Source organism: Carassius auratus, unplaced genomic scaffold (genome assembly GCF_003368295.1).
Source record: "Carassius auratus strain Wakin unplaced genomic scaffold, ASM336829v1 scaf_tig00011479, whole genome shotgun sequence".
Classification (NCBI taxonomy): Eukaryota; Metazoa; Chordata; class Actinopteri; order Cypriniformes; family Cyprinidae; genus Carassius; species Carassius auratus.
The window spans coordinates 2,501-22,513 of NW_020524207.1; the positions used below are offsets into that span (position 1 = coordinate 2,501).

The 20,013-nt window shown below is 36.3% G+C and overlaps 3 protein-coding genes across 4 annotated transcripts in view; 2 read left to right on the plus strand and 1 right to left on the minus strand.

Moving 5' to 3' along the window:
* Positions 1-3,732, plus strand: part of LOC113073153 (DENN domain-containing protein 2D-like) — a gene marked incomplete at its 5' end in the record, with an annotated part of 5,927 nt that extends 2,195 nt beyond the window's left edge. Inside the window, one exon of the mRNA XM_026246023.1 lies at positions 3,413-3,732. Coding sequence (XP_026101808.1) covers positions 3,413-3,501 — 89 coding nt within the window. The remainder of the gene's footprint in view (positions 1-3,412) is intronic.
* Positions 3,733-5,363: 1,631 nt separating this feature from the next.
* LOC113073151 (choline/ethanolaminephosphotransferase 1-like) lies at positions 5,364-11,258 on the minus strand. The gene is made up of 10 exons (XM_026246020.1): positions 10,984-11,258; positions 10,446-10,534; positions 8,879-9,305; positions 8,661-8,808; positions 7,477-7,618; positions 6,641-6,725; positions 6,128-6,259; positions 5,895-6,053; positions 5,702-5,827; positions 5,364-5,630 (listed from the first exon to the last, which is right to left on the minus strand). Exons 3-10 carry the CDS (start codon positions 9,224-9,226, stop codon positions 5,511-5,513), a joined length of 1,260 nt encoding a protein of 419 aa, XP_026101805.1. The 5' UTR covers positions 9,227-9,305; positions 10,446-10,534; positions 10,984-11,258; the 3' UTR covers positions 5,364-5,510.
* Positions 11,259-11,689: 431 nt separating this feature from the next.
* Positions 11,690-19,002, plus strand: LOC113073152 (serine/threonine-protein kinase 38-like). 2 transcript variants are annotated; one of them, XM_026246022.1, is made up of 10 exons: positions 11,690-12,046; positions 12,756-12,919; positions 13,164-13,215; positions 15,110-15,232; positions 15,321-15,404; positions 16,106-16,229; positions 16,448-16,602; positions 16,733-16,835; positions 18,418-18,479; positions 18,558-19,002. In XM_026246022.1, exons 2-10 carry the CDS (start codon positions 12,789-12,791, stop codon positions 18,762-18,764), a joined length of 1,041 nt encoding a protein of 346 aa, XP_026101807.1. In that variant the 5' UTR covers positions 11,690-12,046; positions 12,756-12,788; the 3' UTR covers positions 18,765-19,002. The 2 variants fall into 2 exon arrangements, with proteins under 2 accessions (XP_026101807.1, XP_026101806.1); XM_026246021.1 differs by having other exon boundaries at positions 11,691-12,183; positions 18,558-18,997.
* Positions 19,003-20,013: the final 1,011 nt, after the last annotated feature.

The window sequence follows — 20,013 nt, forward strand, 5'->3', positions numbered from 1 at the left end:
TATTTATTTTTCGGTTTTAAATTGTGTCTGATTTAACGTCACATTTTGAACATCGAACAGTTAACGGTTGCGCAGCACAGTCTGTAGGGGACACACACACACACACACCACACACACTTTTTTTTCTGAATGAATCATCCGTTTCTAACGAATCCATTGATTAAATGACTGACCGACTCACTCATTAAGGCATGGCATGCCGCCACCTAGTGGCAAAGTACCATTCTAATTTTTTTTTCATAATTTCATATTTCTGTAGCCTATTCCAAATTGTATATTTGATACATTAACCTTCTTATGATTATGCAATTTGTAAGTGCTGTGTAAGTCCTCCTTCAAAAATATAAGTGTATAGAGCCCTGCGTTTATAATTATACTTGGCTTTAAACACAGAGATAAAGTCCTTTGACCGGTATATCTTTATAGAGTAAGAGTATGTCAGTGCACTGCTTTGCTTCTTATCCCTGTTCTACCAGGACGAGTGTAGCCAGTCAGGCTTGATTGGGAAAATAAAATAAAACGGAGACAAAAATGTGTCAGGATACAAGGGATAAACTTTAATAAATGTTTTAAATTGTTTTTATTGTTTTTGTATATTTAAACTAGGTAAATCTTTCTGATTTATTAAAATAAAAAGTCACATACATGGATCTCCACTACCCTAGAACCAACCCTGCTTATGACAACAAACTGTTAGAAGGGATCATTGGGGTTCTATATAGAACCATAGGGTTCTTTACTCAAATCCAAAGAACCTTTCATGCTAAAAAGGTTCTATAATGACAAGAAAGAACCTTTTGGCACAAAGGGTTCATATCTTGAATTTTGTGATCATTCACATGCATTCATAAATGTTTTGAATACACTGAATAATGCAGTGAAAGAACACACTCAAAATGCACACGCGCACTAGTATGACTTCATCATGTAACTTTATATTAGCCTAGATGCATGCACTTTTAGGCATGATTTGTTTAGTTTTTGAATATACTTGATACTGTTAAAAGGCACATCATTAAAACAAAAAATACGAGTTCACATTTCACACCTAAACAAGCGTGGAAAATGTAATTATAACTAGCTACTAAATTAGTTACAAATGCCTATCCATATACAGCTATGATTTACGAACCCAAACTGACTCAAATGATTCGCAATCCCGCTATGAACTCCCGAACTGATTCAAATGATTCGCGATCCTCAAACTGACTCAAATGATTCGTGATCCTCAAAATGACTCAAATGATTCGCGATCCCGCTACGAACTCCCGAACTGATTCAAATGATTCGTGATCCTCAAAATGACTCAAATGATTCGCGATCCCGCTCCAACTCCCAAACTGGAGTCAGATGACTCAAATGATTCGCGATCCCGCTACGAACTCCCGAACCGTTTCAAATAATTTGCGATCCCCAAACTGACTCAAATGATTCGCGATCCCGCTACGAACTCCCGAACTTATTCAACTGATTCGCGATCCCCAAATTGACTCAAATGATTCGCGATCCCGCTACGAACTCCCGAACTTATTCAACTGATTCGCGATCCCCAAATTGACTCAAATGATTCGCGATCCCGCTACGAACTCCCGAACTGACTCAAATGATTCGCGATCCCACTCCAAATCCCAAACTAGAGTCAGATGACTCAAATGATTCGCGATCCCGCTACGCACTCCCGAACTTATTCAACTGATTCGCGATCCCCAAATTGACTCAAATGATTCGCGATCCCGCTACGAACTCCCGAACTGACTCAAATGGTTTGCGATCCCAATACACATAATGCTATAAAAGTGTGCACATTGAGAGAAATAAACAGCAGATGTTCATGTTAACAACTTCTTTAACTTGAGCAAACGCTGCTAATACACATACATGTTAATAAAGTAAATAAAACAAAAAATGAATGTTTTAATGCTACTGAATAAAAATAAACGATCCAGTCGAAAGTCTCTGCTCATCATGAAAGGACCTTGATCAGTGAGCTGCGTCTAGGGCCGATGACGTCACTTCCATTGAGGCATGTTGTACGCGCCCCCCGTCCATTGACTCCGCCCCCACGTCAAAAATCGGTGCCACAAAGAGAGACGTGCAGAAAAGTGAAGCGCAAAGGAAAAAATGGACTAGACTAGACTAGACTCAAACTAGACTGACACGCAAAATAAAAGCAGCGTTGCAAATAAATTAATCGATATGACCATGGAAAATATGTATTGCAAAATCATTGCTTTCGCGCTGTTTCATTTGTTTTGCAATTCTTAATTTTTGTTTGCAAAAAGCAAATGTATTTTCCTCAATACTTTAAATAAAATGTTTTAAATTTGTTTTTGTTTTTATTGTTTTTGTATATTTTAAATAAGGTATATCTTTCTGATTTATTAAAATAAAAAGTCACATATATGGATTTTCTGGGCTAAGCCCCGGATCTCCACTCACCTAGAACCACCCCTGCACTACAGTAACATCTGATTTCTCTCAACATGGGGCGGGAGAGCCGTCAATCAACCCAGACAGCAAGCAGTTTTGGCCCAGATCTGGCCCGCATGGATTTCACGTGGGGCCAGTTCTGGGCCAAAACTGCTTGCTGTCTGGAATAAATTGGGGAAAAAAGTAACTTGCAGTACTTTTTTGATTAACTATTCAGGTAAACTCTTATTAATTATGAAGTAAATGCGTTACTTTACTCGTTACTTGAAAAAAGTAATCTGAATACGTAACTTGCATTACCATCCACACTGAAGATAATGTTGCCATAACATTAACAAAAAAAAAAACAACTTCTTAATAAAACTGTATATTTTTTAACTGTTTGCTAACTTGGAAAACTCAGAAAGCATTCGTAGAACATATTTTTTTTAGTTGGGATGTTTATTTTAATACTTGAGACTAATTGCGTTTTAGAACAGCTTTTTTATCATCAGTTTGCGTAATTTCAAAGCTGTTTTCAATCTATGAAATAAAACAGACACTTAAAGAAGCCTGTTTCTGCCATGGGATTCAAAATAATGGTGATTGCTAATTTTTTACAGTCGCAATTCGAAGAAAAGTTGCAATAGTGAGAAAAAAAAATCAGAATTTTAAAAGTCGTAATTACCTTTTTTTGTGTTTTATCCAACAAAAAAAAAAAGAACAGCAAGTAAACTCAGAATTATGCAAAAAAAAAAGTCTGAATTGCGAGAACAAATGCAATTTATTAAAAAAATTATATTTTTCACAATGCATTTTTATGACAAAAACCAAAACTTCACAGTGGTGAAGTGAGCATAATAACGTTTCCCTTCACTGAAGCATTCTGCATGCTCAGGAAAACTCGTTATCATCAATCAAGTGCTTTATATACTGCGAAATGAGTGCATGAGATTTCTTCCTCACTATCTGTGGTCGTGATCACACTCTTGTTCTTCTGTAGCGTTCTTCCACAGGAAGGTGTCCGAGTATCAGGAGAGGAAGAGGAGTGAGAAGATGAAGGCCGGCTGGGTGCGAGGAGTCGTGGTGTAAGAGCGAGTGTCTTCAGTGTTACGCCCTCTCAAACTTTCCAACAGACACTTCAGACCTGCGGTCAATATTTAATGCTGTTTATTTGTATTTTAACAATCAGCAAAGTGAGCCAATAAACTTGTTTTACTGTTGTTATATATGTATACAGTGTTTTTATATTTTTCATTTTTGTTAGTGATGAGTCGCATCGATGTACTCGTCATAATCAGTACAATAAACATTTAATTTAAATAATTTAAAATGTATTATTTGTGGTCACGTGACCCATTCTTGGTAATGTTGCCTAGCAACAAGGTGTGGCTCAACTTACCCACAGGCTCAGATCATCCCGCTCTTCCTTTTCTGTGTAGATTCTATTCCCTTACACTGTATTTTTGTAAGTTTATAGCTTATTCATATACTATTTACACTTTTAATGAAGCGTAACTTTTAAGTCGTTAAGAACGAAACAAAAAACAGCTGTTATCATAAATATAGCGATCTTTATTTTACAGGTGCTTTTATTTAAAAATCAGAGCAATGTTACAATCAAACCAACCGAGTTCGTTATGAGTCAGAAACATTGACTGACTGCGAAAAAAACAAAGATATCATCGGACGTTTCCATCTGCGAGATTTTGTCTCTCGTTAAAGTGGAAGGATTTGGCAACAAGCTTACGATCAATAAATGTGAACACACAACGGTTCATACTGCAAGAGAAGAAGAACACCACACATTTAATAATATCTTTCATACTGGATGTGATGAACACATTACTTATTAATCATTGGCAAACAATCAAATCAAGAGCATCAATTGCACAATCTTCTCAAAAGTCATCTCGTCTTGTTTTCTGGGTGGCAGCATTGAGCTTATTATTGAGTTTATTACATCGGTGTTTATTTATTTTCACCTCATGTGAATCTCCTGAGAGGAACGTTTAGAAATAAGGAGAATGAGCAGAACAGCATGCAGATGTCCAAACTTTTGTTTAAGGCAATTGTTCAAACTCTGATTGAAACTCGACACTAATGAGCGAGACCGAAAAACTTCGTGGGAAAATACAGATTCTTGGCATTTCTGAGTTTTAACGTCCGAACATTTCAGACATAGCGAAGTAAAACCGAATGCGGCTCTAAATCAAAGGAAATAAGACATTTCTCGCAGGCACGGCGTGAAACACCACAATTTAGATCGCAACGCTATTTAATCCAGGAGACGATAAACCGATAAACCAAGTGCTTTCGGTCTGTAAACCAGTGAATTACAGCCTGATTATTTCACAAAGATGGAGCTAAAACACACAAAACTAATCAATGTACGTAACCCGTAAACGGGAAAATCATTCTTAGCAGCCACCGAATCATTGATCGCACTCGCTTAACCAATTTAATCATGAGAACGAGTCACTAAAACGATAAATACAGACCCCGACGGCCCCAATGCATCATGGGTATACTGCAGAGCAAGAAACATCTTAAAATCATGACCTAAAGAAAAGTGACCTTTCGGAAGTTCGTTTGTTAATTTATTCATTCGTTCGGAACAAACTATTTAATCCCATCCCAGAGCAGGATGAGTTTGTTTCTTCATCAGGTTTGTAGAAATGTAGCATTGCATCAGCGTCTCAGCAATGGATGTGAATGGGTGCCGTCAGAATGAGAGTCCGATATAAACATCCACAGCACTCCAGTCCGTCAGTTAACATCTGGAGAAGACAAAAGATGAAACACATCCAGCATTAAGACGTTTATAATCCATAAAAACACTTGTTTCAGTGAAAAAGTGTTCTGGTCTGAATCAGGCGAGAAATCTGCACAGATCAAAACACATCTTCTGTCTTCTCCAGATGTTAACTGACGGACTGGAGTGCTGTGGATGTTTTTCATGAGTCTCTCATTCTGACGGCACCCATTCACATCTATTGCCGAGACACTGATGCAATGCTACATTTCTCCAAATATGCTGAATTTGTTCCTGACTATCCTTGTATTAGTCAGGCTCTTGTGGTTCAGGAGCGTATGAGCGGTCACTCGACGGCACCCACTGGACTCTGAGGCTTGATCCTGAAGACGCAGATGTGCAGGTGGGATGCGATCTCGTTGCAGACGCTCACGCAGTAGCGCACCAGATCGAACAGAGACAGAACCTGAGCAGTGAAACACAGTTAAAGCCTGAATCAGGCGAGTGGAGCGTGAATCTGAGCGGACGAGATCTCACCAGAGCGATCCACAGCACCAGATACTCGTCGATGAAGCTGTTGAAGTACTGATCCAGGAACAGCAGGCCGGGGCCCAGAAACACCACGTCCTGAAGATGCATCTCACTCTTGGTCATGTGAGCCACCTGACGAGACACACACGGCTCAGACGAGACAAACCAAGGCGTTCTTCTTCCGGCGTCTTCTACTCACCACTAGTTTATTAGTGATTTTAGCCGAAACGAAGCCGAAGGCCAGGATGTAGAGACAGGGGTGTTTCTGAAACAGCTGCACGGCTGATTTCTTATAAATCATCACGGCGAGGACGATAACTGAGCCGATGTGCAGGACGGGCGATAACACACTGGTGCCCTGAAACACACACACACAGAGTTGAGAGAGACGGTGTATGCTGTAATCTAGTGAAGCAGAGCTGAGGTCTGTACCGCTATAGTGGACCCGTTCTTCCCCACTCCGCCTGTGAATATGACCCTGAAGTAACCGCTGCAGGAGAACACCACCGCCGCTAACGTGCACAGCGCTGGAACGATCTTCATTTGGATGTTTATCACAGGAATCTGTGGAATGTGAGCGAGATGGAGAAACGGTTGCATTCAAACACATGTAACAACATACTTAATTTATTAATAAATTAAACATTAATATTTTGTTTGTGTAATTTACATGATGTATCATTTATAAAGTATTTTTACCATATTAAATATATAATATATGTACGTTACATATTATGCAATTAATTCATTACTATTAAATTATACAAATTACACTACAAAGTATTACATTATATTAAAGTATTTAAATAAATGCAAATAAACTATACACAAAACTACTTTATATATGTAAATATTTATATTTATTTTAAAATGCACATCATTTGAAAGACAGAATGCATGATGATTATCTGTGATGAACACACTGGTTATTAATAAGTGGATTACCGGAGACTGCCAGAAAGCCGCTCCGCCCGCAGCAGCCAGCAGATACAGCACAATAATGAAGATCTGCACTTCTGTCACATCAATACTGAGCAGAGCAGAGGAGAGATGAGTGTTAGACAACACACACACACACACGCGCACACACACACGGCCCGAGCCCGACCTTTCCCCAAAAACAGCTTATACTACTGTTTCAGCTATTAAAAATAGTTTCGTTTTGGAAAGTGATCATATTAAGTTTAATTTTTGAAAAACATTTGGATTTTTTGTTCATTAAATATAAGTTTCTGCTTTTTAAAGTAATGACCAAGCGGCAGACAATAGCTGATCATTTATGTTTGATCACTTTAGTCTTCTCAAATCATTACGAATCGCCTAAAATAAAGTCTATAGATACAGTATACCAAACCAGTTCAGGCATATAACAAAGTTTAAACGTTAAACCTAGATAAATGTGCGCTATATCCAATAGCTTGTGATCACTAGCATGTTTTTCAGTGAATACACCGTAATTTTTGCTCATAAGGTAAGAGTAATTAATCATTCGTAACTGTAAAGGGTCTAATTTGATCAATATCAACAAAACGTTGTGCTTTTATAAAATAAAGAGAACAAACATGATGCGCTTTCTTCCGTCTGAATAGGAGCGTTTCACAAAAATGAACCGAAACTCGGTGAATACTTGCCTCACAGACATAACAAATATAGAAATATAGAAAACTTTAAGTTAGTACTTAACAAAATAAAACAAATCAAAAACTCTGATTATAATCATAATCCGTAAAGATGCGTCTAATGAGGAGATGAGCAATGGATTGGAAGTGTTGTATACTCACATGCCGAAGCGCAGCGTGCCGGAGACGTAGGTCTGCCAGTGAGCGCAGTAAAACATGAACATACCGGAGAAACAGCAGAAGAACATCCAGTCGGGGTGAGAGCCCAGCTGCACGGAGATACTGGTGCCCAGAACCACAAACACTGACACACACACACACACACACACACTGAGATGATCATGACAGCTACACACTGAATGAGAAACAAGCTTCATCCCACAGTTCAGTGTGTGTGCTCCCTGGGAATTGAACCCATGACCTTCTGCACTACTGATGCAACGTTCTACCACTTTGTATTACAAATACAAACGAACATTTAAAATGTGCACAGAGTATATAATTCACATTATGCATCATTCATTTTTTTTTAAATTACAAATTGTGCAAATATAACAAGAATAAAAAAATATTATTCCAAGCAAATGGGAAATAGAATATATGTACATTATGTAGAGCTGTTACATTTTACATATAGATTTTAGGAATATAGTTTTTAAATGAACAAGTTACATTATGCAACGTACAATTAATTATTTAATAAATGTTAAATAAATTCTATTTTAAATGATATAATATTAGCCCAACCCTAATTAGTGTGTTTTTTATATTATAATTTATGCACATCATATAGAATTTATACATTATAAATGAATTATACATTTATTTTTTATATACAATTTACATATTATACAGAGAGAGACAGACTTTTTTATTTTTTATTAATACATTATTTTATCATTGAATATATATATAATTTATGGACATACATTATAATTAACAATGTAATTAACTATAAATACACTTATTTATTTTTATGTACATTATATAGAATTTACACAATAAATAAGCAATAATAATAATAAACAATTACATTATGTAATTTGCTATTAATATATTCTTTATTATGATACAATAAATAATTTATTTACATACTTTATGATTTATGTTATGTAATACTGAAAAACATTTAAATGTACGTATATCATTTGCATAAAAATTTTATACATTACAATCAAAATTCAATTTATTTTGACAATTATATTGAAAAAATACATACATTTTACATGTATATGTAGCATTTCATATGTATAATAGGCATTATATTAATATACATTATAATTAAACATAATACCACGCAATAGTGCATCCTGCGCGAACAGCACTTAAAAGTGTGCGAGGCTCACCTGTGGAGAGCGAATCACAGCCGTGGTCGAACAGCTCCCCCAGTGGTGAACTGCTGTTAGTGCGCCGCGCTTGTTTCCCATCGATGGCGTCCAGTGACTGATAGATGAACAGCCCCACCGCGCACAGCAGATACGCCCAGAGAGGAGCCTAAACACACGACGATAAATGAGGTTATCATACAAATACACGTTTTTATGGCAGTACGAGTGTGTGGTACCTGTTCGGTGGCGGTCGGGCAGTAATACACCAGCACCAGCGTGGTGAAGATGTTCGTCGCTAAACCGACGATGGTGATGAGGTTGGGCGCGATCCAGGGCGGCATCCTGTGCACCAGCCACTCCCAGTAGCGCTGCATGACGGGTTCGAGCAGCGAGCGGCCCGAGCTGTTGTAGCGGTGCTCCTCCAGACGCTTCAGCTGGTGCCGCGACAGAACGGGTGCCGGCAGCTCGAACAGACGCCGCAGGGCCCCGGGGGCCAACCAGCATGAAGAGTCCATGCCCCGCCCCCGCTCGCGCACCACAACCCCGCCCCCTCGCCGCCAGTGAGCCCCCGTCAACCCACTCATCACCCTCAGCCAATCACAGCCCGAGTCCGAGCCTGACTCCGCCCACTCCGCACCCACAGAGCCACAGCAGGATGGACACCTTCAAACAAGAACAAGTCAATTTATACAGTGCTATGCGAAAGTTTGGGAACCCGTTGCGGAATCTGTGAAAATGAGAATAATTTTAACAAAATAAGAGAGATCATACTAAATGCATGTTATTTTTTATTTAGCACTGTCCTGAGTAAGATATTTTACATAATAGATGTTTGCATATAGTTCACAAGACTAGCTGAGATTATTAAAATAACGCCGTTCAAAAGTTTGTGAACCCTTGGTTCTTAGTACTGTGTTCTGTTACCTGATGATCCTCGACTGTCTTTCTGTTTTGTGATGGTTGTGCATGAGTCCCTTGTTTGTTCTGAACAGTTAAACTGAGCAGCATTCTTCAGAAAAATGTTTAAGGTCCTGCAGATTCTTCAGTTTTCCAGTATCTTTGCATATTTGAACCCTTTCCAGCAGTGACTGTATGATTTTGAGATCCATCTTTTCACACTAAGGACAATTGAGGGACTCAAACACAACTATTTAAAAAGATTCAAACATTCACTGATGCTCCAGAAGGAAACAAGATGCGTTAAGAGCTGGGGGGTGAAAACTTTTGAACACTGTGAAGATGGCCAAATTTGTCTTATTTTGTTGAAATATTATTTTTTTCCATTTAGTTCTGCCCTTCGTAAGCAACAGAAGATACTTGTATGTTTCCCGGTACACAAATTAAGTACAATTTACCTTGATCTTCAAATTCCATAAGTTTTCAGGAACACATGATAGGTAAAAAATGAATAGCCTGAATGCACTGTAAGTCGCTTTGGATAAAAGCGTCTGCTAAATGCATACATTTAATTTAATTTAACTGTTCAGAACAAACAATGGACTCATGCACAACCATCACAAAACAGAAAGATAGAAGTGGATCATCTGAGGAACCAAACACATACTTTATTAAGAAACAGGGAACGGGTTTATTTTAATAATTTCAGCAATTTTTTTTGTCTTGTGGACTATATGCAAACATCATTTATGTACAATATCTTACTCAGTACTAAATAAAAAATAACATGCATTTAGTATGATCTCTCTTATTTTGTTAAAATTATCCAGATTCTGCAAGGGGTTCATAAACTTTCGCATGCCACTATAACAGAAAACAAAAAACATACAAAGCTTATCATTTTACCTGTTTAGGTAAAATGAGTTAGAAGACGCCTACAGGCCACGCCCCCAAACAAAAGCCCTTCAAGCGCGTCACTTCCTGCTTCCTCACAGCTGCAACAAAACATTATTAAACATTCTTGAGCTTGCTTAACAATTCAGAAATCGCCACATCAAAATAAAGATGCACTTATGAATAACACATCAGAATCCGAATAACACATCGGATTTCTCTCGTTCACAGTGATTAAATACCATAGTAACACCATGGTATTCTTTGACGTTTCTTGTAAATACGTTGGGGTTTTATCATTCAGCGAGCTGATACTTTTTAAAAAGATGTTACGCTACTAAACCATTAATATTAATTATCAATATTGATCTAAATATGTTAATTATAACCATTATTATGTAACAGTAAATTATTAATCTGTCAGTTTCGGCGATTATTCTGGGTTTAACGGGTCAGATGACTGGTGAACCGCAGGTGTCGGTCTCCGGTGGGCTCAGGGTTCGAGTCCGGCTCCGGTTCGACCGTTTAACCTCCCAGCCGCGTGACTCACCCTCCAACTGCAGGTGACCCCGGGTTCGGAGAGGATGCGCGGTCTGACCGCACGGCCCGGTGTAATCCTGACGCTTCGGCTCCGGTGTCGACTCCACCGGTCCCGGTCCGGTTAGCGCGAGCTGCTAGCGAGACGCCGCCGGCCACTTCCGGCGCAGCTCAACACGGACGCGTCAGGATTGTCGTAGACGCGAGGAATTGCGCATACATCCGCGAAAGTGATTCAAGAGCGTCGTAGATGCGCTGCGCAGGACGAGCGCTGGAAAAGAATAGTGCAAACAAATAATCTACTTTTGGGAAGACGACTAAAAGAGTATCAATTTAACGCAGTTTTTTTCCATTTCAATTATGAAAATAATAATATAATTTATGTGTTTCAATATAAACTTACTTTTTAATATTTAATTATGTTTAATTATTTGTTTCGAGATGCATTTTTTTAAATACTTTTGTAATTACTTTTAATGAATAGATATAATAAATAAATAAATAAATAATAATAAAAAAATAATAATAATAAAACAAATAATATATATATATATATATATATATATATATATATATATATATATATATATATATATATATATATACACACACACACACACACACACACACACACACACACTATTTTTTTTATATAAATTAGCATTTTTAATACATTGTAGAGATTATAAAATATCAACGCATTATATTTATCTTTAGACAAAAGCGAAAATAGAATTGTGTGGAAATCTCTCTCTCTCTCTTTAGGGGTGGAGCGTCTCATTTCGCTTCATTTCTCATGTCTTTCTTCTGGAGTCGTCATCACATCAGTCTGACAAACGCAGAAGTTGTGCATAACGCTTTTTTATCGGTGGATAAAGTCGCGTCTCACACGCGCACGCGGCTCTCCGTTCCGTTCTTCGCCCAGCGCGTCTAAAAACATTTAAAAAAACACTTGGAAAAATCCCCCTTTTTTCTTTTTTGGGAATCGCTTCATGTCTGTTGTCCAAGAGAAAACGTGTCGAGACAGACATCGTCCTTCAAGAGCAAGAGAGAAGCTCTGAGGAACTTCACGTCAAGTTAGTGCAACCTTAATGCGTTTTATTTCGTTTTAATCGTTGAGTTTAGCGTGTTTGGAGGAACGCTCACCGCTGACGTCACGACTGTGGCCCCGCCCCCTCATCGCTCATCCCACAATTATACGTTCTGAACTTCTGTAAGGATATAATTATAAAACATACACGTGTTTCACATTTTCCTTTATTTATCCAAAATACTGTATGTGATAGAAGCTTAAAGAATGCGACAGAAGTTTAAATGTTTATAATTTATGCTAATTTTGTAACTGAATTTTATTTTATATATACATATGTATATGTTTTTTTTTTTTTTTTTCATGTCATTATGTTAGTTAAATAATTATTGGTTAAGTACTATTGTTCCTGAAACTGAGTTTCCTCTCTTAACTGTCTTCAAAACCGCAGATTCTGAACAGACTGTCTGAATAGTTCTGCCAAATGTTTTTTATGGCCACATTTGTTCTTTTCCATAACGTGTCTGACTGACGCAGAGCCACAGACAGCCTGTTTTCTGACTGAACTGCAAATATAGCAGAGTCTGGGTGTGTTAGATGCTGTATAAATGACTGCAAAAGCTCATATTGTAGTATTTTTCTCATTGTGAAGTCATGGTACCATGGTAATACCTTGTGTGAATGTAGTATGGTACAGCGGTGTAACGTGACTCCACTGCACATGTAAATCGTGTTGTGTTTGTAAACTCCTGCAGATCTGCATCCCAACTGGTTCCAGACCGGTAACCATGGCGACCCGAGGCCACGCCTCCAGCTCGTTAATGAGCAACCACACCAAAGAGCGAGTGACCATGGCTAAGGTCACCCTGGAGAACTTCTACAGCAACCTCATAACACAACACGAGGAGAGGGAAATGAGGTAGAAACACAAAGATAAAGACTGTTACTGCTTCACAAAGAGCTCGTTATTCTCCACAGCGGCCCAAAACCTGCTGGAGTCACACTTAGAGTGTGATATTAAAGATATTAAAAAGTGTTGTGCTCTGTCAGTGGAGCGTAACGTCATTGCTCTGTGGTGAAACACTCTCTTCCTGTGTTGTTCATTTACTCAGTGTTTATAATGTAATTTCTGTGTCTTGTTATTTGTAACATTCTGTTGACAGACAGCAAAAACTGGAAAAGGTGATGGATGAGGAAGGACTGCCTGATGAAGAGGTAACAAACACACACCAAGAACAGCAACCATAACGATAAAATAACTGAAACGATAATAACGATAACAGTAATCATAACAAAATGTTAATTTTATCTATCATCTTAAGTATAATGATCATAATAACTACAAATGTATTCATTACAATATTTATAACAATAAATAGAATGTTGATTTTAACTATAACGATAACTGTAGTCATAAAGCGAATAGTAACTTTTAATGATAACGATAATTATAATCATAACAATATCTATAACAGTGACTATAATTATAATCATATAACAGTAGTTGTAATCATAACAATATCTGTACAGATAATTATAACGCTAACAATTCTAACAGTTACTATAACTGTAATCATAAGTACAACAATAAATGATAATGCTAACTATAATAATAATGAGAACTGTAATCATAAGTATAACAATAAATGATAATGCTAATTATAATAATAATGATAACTGTAATCATGACAATATCTGTAAAGATAACTATAATGAAATTACGGTTATTAGAACGATAACTGTAATCATAATATCTGTACAGATAATTATAACAATAAGAATTATAATGGTAACTATAACTGTAATCATAAGTACAACAATAAATTATAATGCTAACTATAATAATAATGATAACCGTAATCATAACAATATCTTTACCGATAATTATAACGATAACAATTATAACAGTAACTATAACTGTAATCATAAGTACAACAATAAATGATTATGCTAAATATAATAATAATGATAATTGTAATCATAACAATATCTGTAACAATAACTATAATGAAAGTGACGATAATTATAATGATAACTGTAATCATAACAATATCTGTACCAAACATTATATTGATAACACTTATAACAGCAAACTATAAATGTAATCATAAGTACAAACAATAAATGATAATGCTAATTATAATAATAATGATAGTTATAACCATAACAATATCTGTAACGATAACTATAATGAAATGACGGTAATTAGAACAATAGCTGTAATCATAACAATATATATAACAGTGGCTATAACTAATTATAATCATAACAAAATCTATAATAATAATTATAATGATAACAGTAGTTGTAATCATAACAATATCTGTACCGATAATTATAACAATAACATTAACTACAACTGTAATCATAAGTATAACGATAAATGATAACACTAAATATAATAATAGCCATAACTGTAATCATAACGATATCTATAACAGTGGCTATAATGAATTATAATCATAACAAAATCTATAATGTTAATTATAATGATAATAGTTGTTGTAATCATATAAAATATCTGTACCGATAATTATAACAATAACATTAACTATAACTGTAATCATAAGTATAACGATAAATGATAACGCTAACTATAATAATAGCCATAACTGTAATCATAACGATATCTATAACAATAACTTGAATAACATTAACGATAACGATAACTGTAATCGTAATGAAAACAGTAACCTAAATGAAAAAAATAACTGTAATCATAACAATATCTGTACCGATAACTATAATGAAATAACAGTAATTATAACAATAACTGTAATCATAACAGTAAATTATAATCATATATAGATATTTATGTATATAATCATAAAAATATGTATAACAAGAATATAAGATAATATAATAATAACTATAATATAACTATATTGTACAACTATACATAACTTAATGCATGCTTTACGATAACTTTAATCATTACACTAAGTTAAATGGTAACAATGACTGTAGTGATAATGATATCTATAAGCATTCCTTCTTTTTATTGACTTAGTTATCATACTTGGTTATCGTCACAATTTATCATCCTGGTGTGAATGTGCGAATTAATGTATTAAACAATATCGCAATATACGTGAATGTTGGATTCCAGAAGCGCATGCGCCGCTCCCAACACGCTCGTAAGGAGACCGAGTTCCTGCGGCTGAAGAGAACCAGACTGGGTCTGGACGACTTCGAGTCGCTGAAGGTGATTGGACGAGGAGCGTTTGGGGAGGTGATTATGATAATGAGCGCTGATGACACACTGATGGATCTCTGTGTGTGTGTCATGGAGTATACACATGTATTTCTGCTGTCTGCAGGTGCGTCTGGTTCAGAAGAAAGACACAGGACATGTTTACGCCATGAAGATTCTTCGCAAAGCTGACATGCTGCAGAAAGAGCAGGTGAGAATGAACATGCTAATGGGAAATATGAAGAAATATGAACAAACATAAGTATGTTAAATAATGAATTTTATTGTTTACGTAATTTTATTTTGTGATTTTTGTGCCATTTTATTTTATTAAATTGTTAGCTGTTATTTTATTTTAAAATTTTTGTTAAAATATTAACTTTTATTTGTATTTTATTTTATGCATTTTTTGTTGTTTAATGTCATTGTATCATTTTTGTTTTATTTTTTGCTATAAAATTATATTTTGTTTTGTAATTTTACGTCATTTTTCATTTTGTGTAATTTTTGCCATTTTATGTCATGTGTTATTTTGTAATTTCTGTTTTATTTAACCATTTTATTTGATTTTATCACATTTTATTTAATTTATATTGTTATTTAATTTCATTTTGTCATTTTAAATTATTTTTGTGCTTTTATCTCATTTTATTTTTTTGTTATTATATTTTGTTATTTTTATATTAGGTTTTAATTTTTTATGCATTTTATGTAATTTCTGTCTTTTTTTTATATTCGGTTTTATTTGGTCATTTTATTTTTTAAGTTGTAATTTTTATTTATTTTATTGTGTCATTTAAATTTTTAATTTATTAGATTTTTTTGTCACTTTATTTAAAATTTTTAAAATTAATGTTTCATTTACTTTGTATATTGTCATTTTATTTATTTTTATTTTATTTTCTGCTTCAGGTGGGTCATATCCGAGCGGAGCGGGACATCTTGGTTCAGGCAGACAGTCTGTGGGTGGTGAAAATGTTCTACAGTTTTCAGGACAAACTCAATCTTTACTTACTCATGGAGTTCCTGCCCGGAGGTGAGAGTGTGTGATCAACTTCTTCATTTTGTACTAACCAGTAGATTTCAGATGTGTCTTCATGTTCACTTTACTTCATTTTGTTTTGAAACATTTCTTCAGAACCAGTTCACAAGAACAATTTGAGTTGATTCTTTTCAATGAATCAGTGAATCAAGGATCCAAATCCCTCCTTCACATGAAACGTCAAAGTCTGATCGATCTCTTGTGTTCTCCAGGAGACATGATGACGCTTCTGATGAAGAAGGACACGCTGACGGAGGAGGAGACGCAGTTTTACATAGCTGAGACGGTTCTGGCCATCGACTTCATCCATCAGCTGGGCTTCATTCACCGAGACATCAAACCAGACAACCTGCTGCTGGACTCCAAGGTCAAACACCCTGACAGGAACAGGAAGTGACTCAATAACACACTTCCTGTGCCCTCTTCTGCTTTCACAGCACTTCTCTATCAGTGAGGCGTCTGATTGGCTGAGAGCTGTGTGTATGTTTGTGTTTCAGGGTCACGTCAAGCTGTCTGATTTCGGCTTGTGTACGGGACTCAAAAAGGCACATCGGACCGAGTTTTACCGCAACCTGAAGCACAGCCAATCAAACGACCTCAGTGAGTGAACAAAGCTTCAGGCTAATCGGAATTCTCTTTTCGAAATGATCTGATGTACGGAATTTCTGTGTCGGACTTCTGAACAGTGCTTACTCCCATAGATTTCCATTCAGGGGGTAAAAACTTTTACACAACAACTATAGAGCAAAGCCTATTGATAACATACTAAAACATGCTAGCAGTGCGTTAGCAAACATGTTAAATCAAGCAAGAAACATGGTAGTAAAGTGCTAATTCATGTAATGATAATGATAAGGACATTCTGATTCATACTAAACAAGTGTTAAAACATGTTAAACATGAAAGAAACATGTTAGCCATGTGTTAAATCTGCCTAGCATACTGTTAAAACATGATAACGACATGCTAGACATGTTAGCACATGCCAATTCAGGCTAGCATAGTGTTAAAGCATGCTAGCAACATGTTAGACATGCTAAAGATAAGCATATTGCTAGCAGCATGATATTTCATGCTAGTAACATGTTAAACATATTAGAAACATGTTAACAACATGTTGATGTGTCAAACATTTTAAAGACATGCTAGCACATTATTGTTTGCATAATGTTAAAACATATTAGCAACATGTTTAACTTGTTTACGACATGGAAATTCAAGCTAGCATGTGCTTAAACATGTTAGCAATATACTAATTCTTGTTGGCATATTGTTAAAACATGCTAGCACCATGTTAAAAATGGTAGAAATAGGTTAACAAGATGCTAATTCACTTTAGCCCTGTGGTAAAACATGTTGGAAACCTGTTAACAACATGCTAATTCCTGCTATCATTATGATAAACATGTTAGAAACATGTTACCAACATGCTACATGTTAACAATGTGGTAAAATGTTAGAAAACCTTTTAACCTAATGTTAGCTCATACTAGCAACATTAAACATTGTAGAAATTTGTTAGCAACATGCTAATTCTTGTTAACAATGTGGTAAAACATGTTGGAAACCTGTTAACAACCTGATAAACATGTTAGAAACAAGTAACATTCTTCATGCTAGCCATGAGGTAAAATGTTAGAAAACCTGTCAACAACATGGTAACTCATACTAACAACGTTAAACATGGTAGAAACATGTTAACAACATGCTACATGTTAGCCATTATGTAAAGTGTTAGAAATCCTGTTAACATCATGCTAATTCATGCTAGCATAGTGTTAAGCAAGGTAGAAATATGTTAGAAAATGCTAATTCACGTTAGCTATATGTTAAAACATGTTGGAACTCTGTTTACACATGTTAATTCCTGCTATCAATATGATAAACATGTTGGAAACATGTTACCAACATGCTACATGCTAGCCATTTGGTAAAATGTTAGAAAACCTGTTAACAACATGCTAGCATATTGTTAAAATGTGCTAATTCATGCTAGCAACATGCTTAAAGGGGGTAACAATGTGCGGAATCATGTTAGTTATTGACTTTCTATGAGTAAAACCTTCAAACTTTAAGTTTAAATGTTCAGACCTGGCTTTGTCAAGCCAATAGAGTTTACTAGTTAATATTCATGTTTATATTTAAATTTTCAGTTTAAGTAATTTACACGAGTTTCTTGTAGCGTTTCAGCACATGAACTCCAAGAGGAAGGCCGAGACGTGGAAGAGAAACCGGAGGCAGCTGGTCAGTGTTAGCGATGGCTTCATTAGCCCATTCAATCCGAACAGGAAGTGATGCGTTATGTTGCTCCGCCTCTTTCAGGCCTTCTCCACGGTGGGAACGCCGGACTACATCGCGCCAGAGGTCTTCATGCAGACCGGATACAACAAGCTCTGCGATTGGTGGAGTCTGGGCGTCATCATGTACGAGATGCTGATTGGTAAGAAGAGAAATGTATCAATTCTCGTTCAGAATCAATTTAAAATATCATATAAAAAAAGTCAGTATTTCAGTGTTAAAAAAAACTGAAATGATTCCAAACTCTCAATCAGCCAATTAGAAAAGAGTCAGAGACAGGCGTCGTTGTGATTGGCTCTGCAGGTTAGCAGAAGCTAGGTTGGTAACATTGGCTAACATTAGCTAGCTAATAAGCATTAGCTGCTGTGTGACGTTGTAGAATGTAATATTTGATATCTTCCATTGCATTTGTTATTTGTAGTGCGCCAGCCACCCAATAGCAATAAGATTTGTGTATTTGAAAGAACTACTTTTAATGTCTCCGCTTTCAAAATCAGTTTAACAGCGAAACACAAATGGAGTGTCTTACATTAATGTTTATTAAGCTCTTTAGTGACCAGATCGCTGTATTTATGTGAAACAATTCATTAAAATAAACAGTTTTCTTTTTATGAAAATTCCAAATATGTGAAAATGTATTCTCGTAATATTTTGACTTTATCTCGTAATCTTAGAATCTTTTTTCAACGTGGCACTAAAACTTAAAATTAGCTCAAAAAGGTGTGTGTGTGTGTCCCTGTGTGTGTGTGTGTGTGTACTGATGTGTCTCTATCTGTGTGTGTGTGTGTGTGTGTGTGTGTGTACGGATATGTCTCTCTCTCTCTCTCTCTGTGTGTGTGTGTGTGTGTGTACTGATATGTCTCTCTCTCTCTCTCTCTCTTGTGTGTGTGTGTGTGTGTGTGTGTACTGATATGTCTCTCTCTCTCTGTGTGTGTGTGTGTGTACTGATTGTGTCTCTCTCTCTCTCTGTGTGTGTGTGTGTACTGATATGTCTCTCTCTCTCTGTGTGTGTGTGTGTGTACTGATATGTCTCTCTCTCTCTGTGTGTGTGTGTGTGTGTGTACTGATATGTCTCTCTCTCTCTCCTGTGTGTGTGTGTGTGTGTTGTGTACTGATATGTCTCCTCTCTCTCTCTTCTCTCTCTCTCTCTCTCTGTGTGTGTGTGTGTGTGTGTGTACTGATATGTCTCTCTCTCTCTGTGTGTGTGTGTGTACTGATATGTCTCTCTCTCTCTCTCTGTGTGTGTGTGTGTGTGTGTGTACTGATATGTCTCTCTCTCTCTCTCTCTCTCTCTCTCTGTGTGTGGTGTGTGTGTGTGTGGTGTGTACTGATGTGTCTCTCTCTCTCTGTGTGTGTGTGTGTGTGTACTGATATGTCTCTCTCTCTCTGTGTGTGTGTGTGTGTGTACTGATATGTTCTCTTCTCTCTCTCTCTGTGTGTGTGTGTGTGTGTGTGTGTGTACTGATGTCTCTCTCTCTGT

Coding starts and splice junctions, on each gene's coding strand:
- LOC113073151 (XM_026246020.1), bottom strand. CDS start 9,226: ATGAGTGGGTTGACGGGGGCTCACTGGCGGCGAGGGGGCGGGGTTGTG. Junction 8,809..8,878: donor GCCCGACCGCCACCGAACAG/GTACCACACACT, acceptor TCGTGTGTTTAG/GCTCCTCTCTGGGCGTATCT. Junction 6,054..6,127: donor AGAACGGGTCCACTATAGCG/GTACAGACCTCA, acceptor TGTGTGTTTCAG/GGCACCAGTGTGTTATCGCC.
- LOC113073152 (XM_026246022.1), top strand. CDS start 12,789: ATGGCGACCCGAGGCCACGCCTCCAGCTCGTTAATGAGCAACCACACC. Junction 13,216..15,109: donor AAGGACTGCCTGATGAAGAG/GTAACAAACACA, acceptor GTTGGATTCCAG/AAGCGCATGCGCCGCTCCCA. Junction 15,233..15,320: donor GACGAGGAGCGTTTGGGGAG/GTGATTATGATA, acceptor TGCTGTCTGCAG/GTGCGTCTGGTTCAGAAGAA.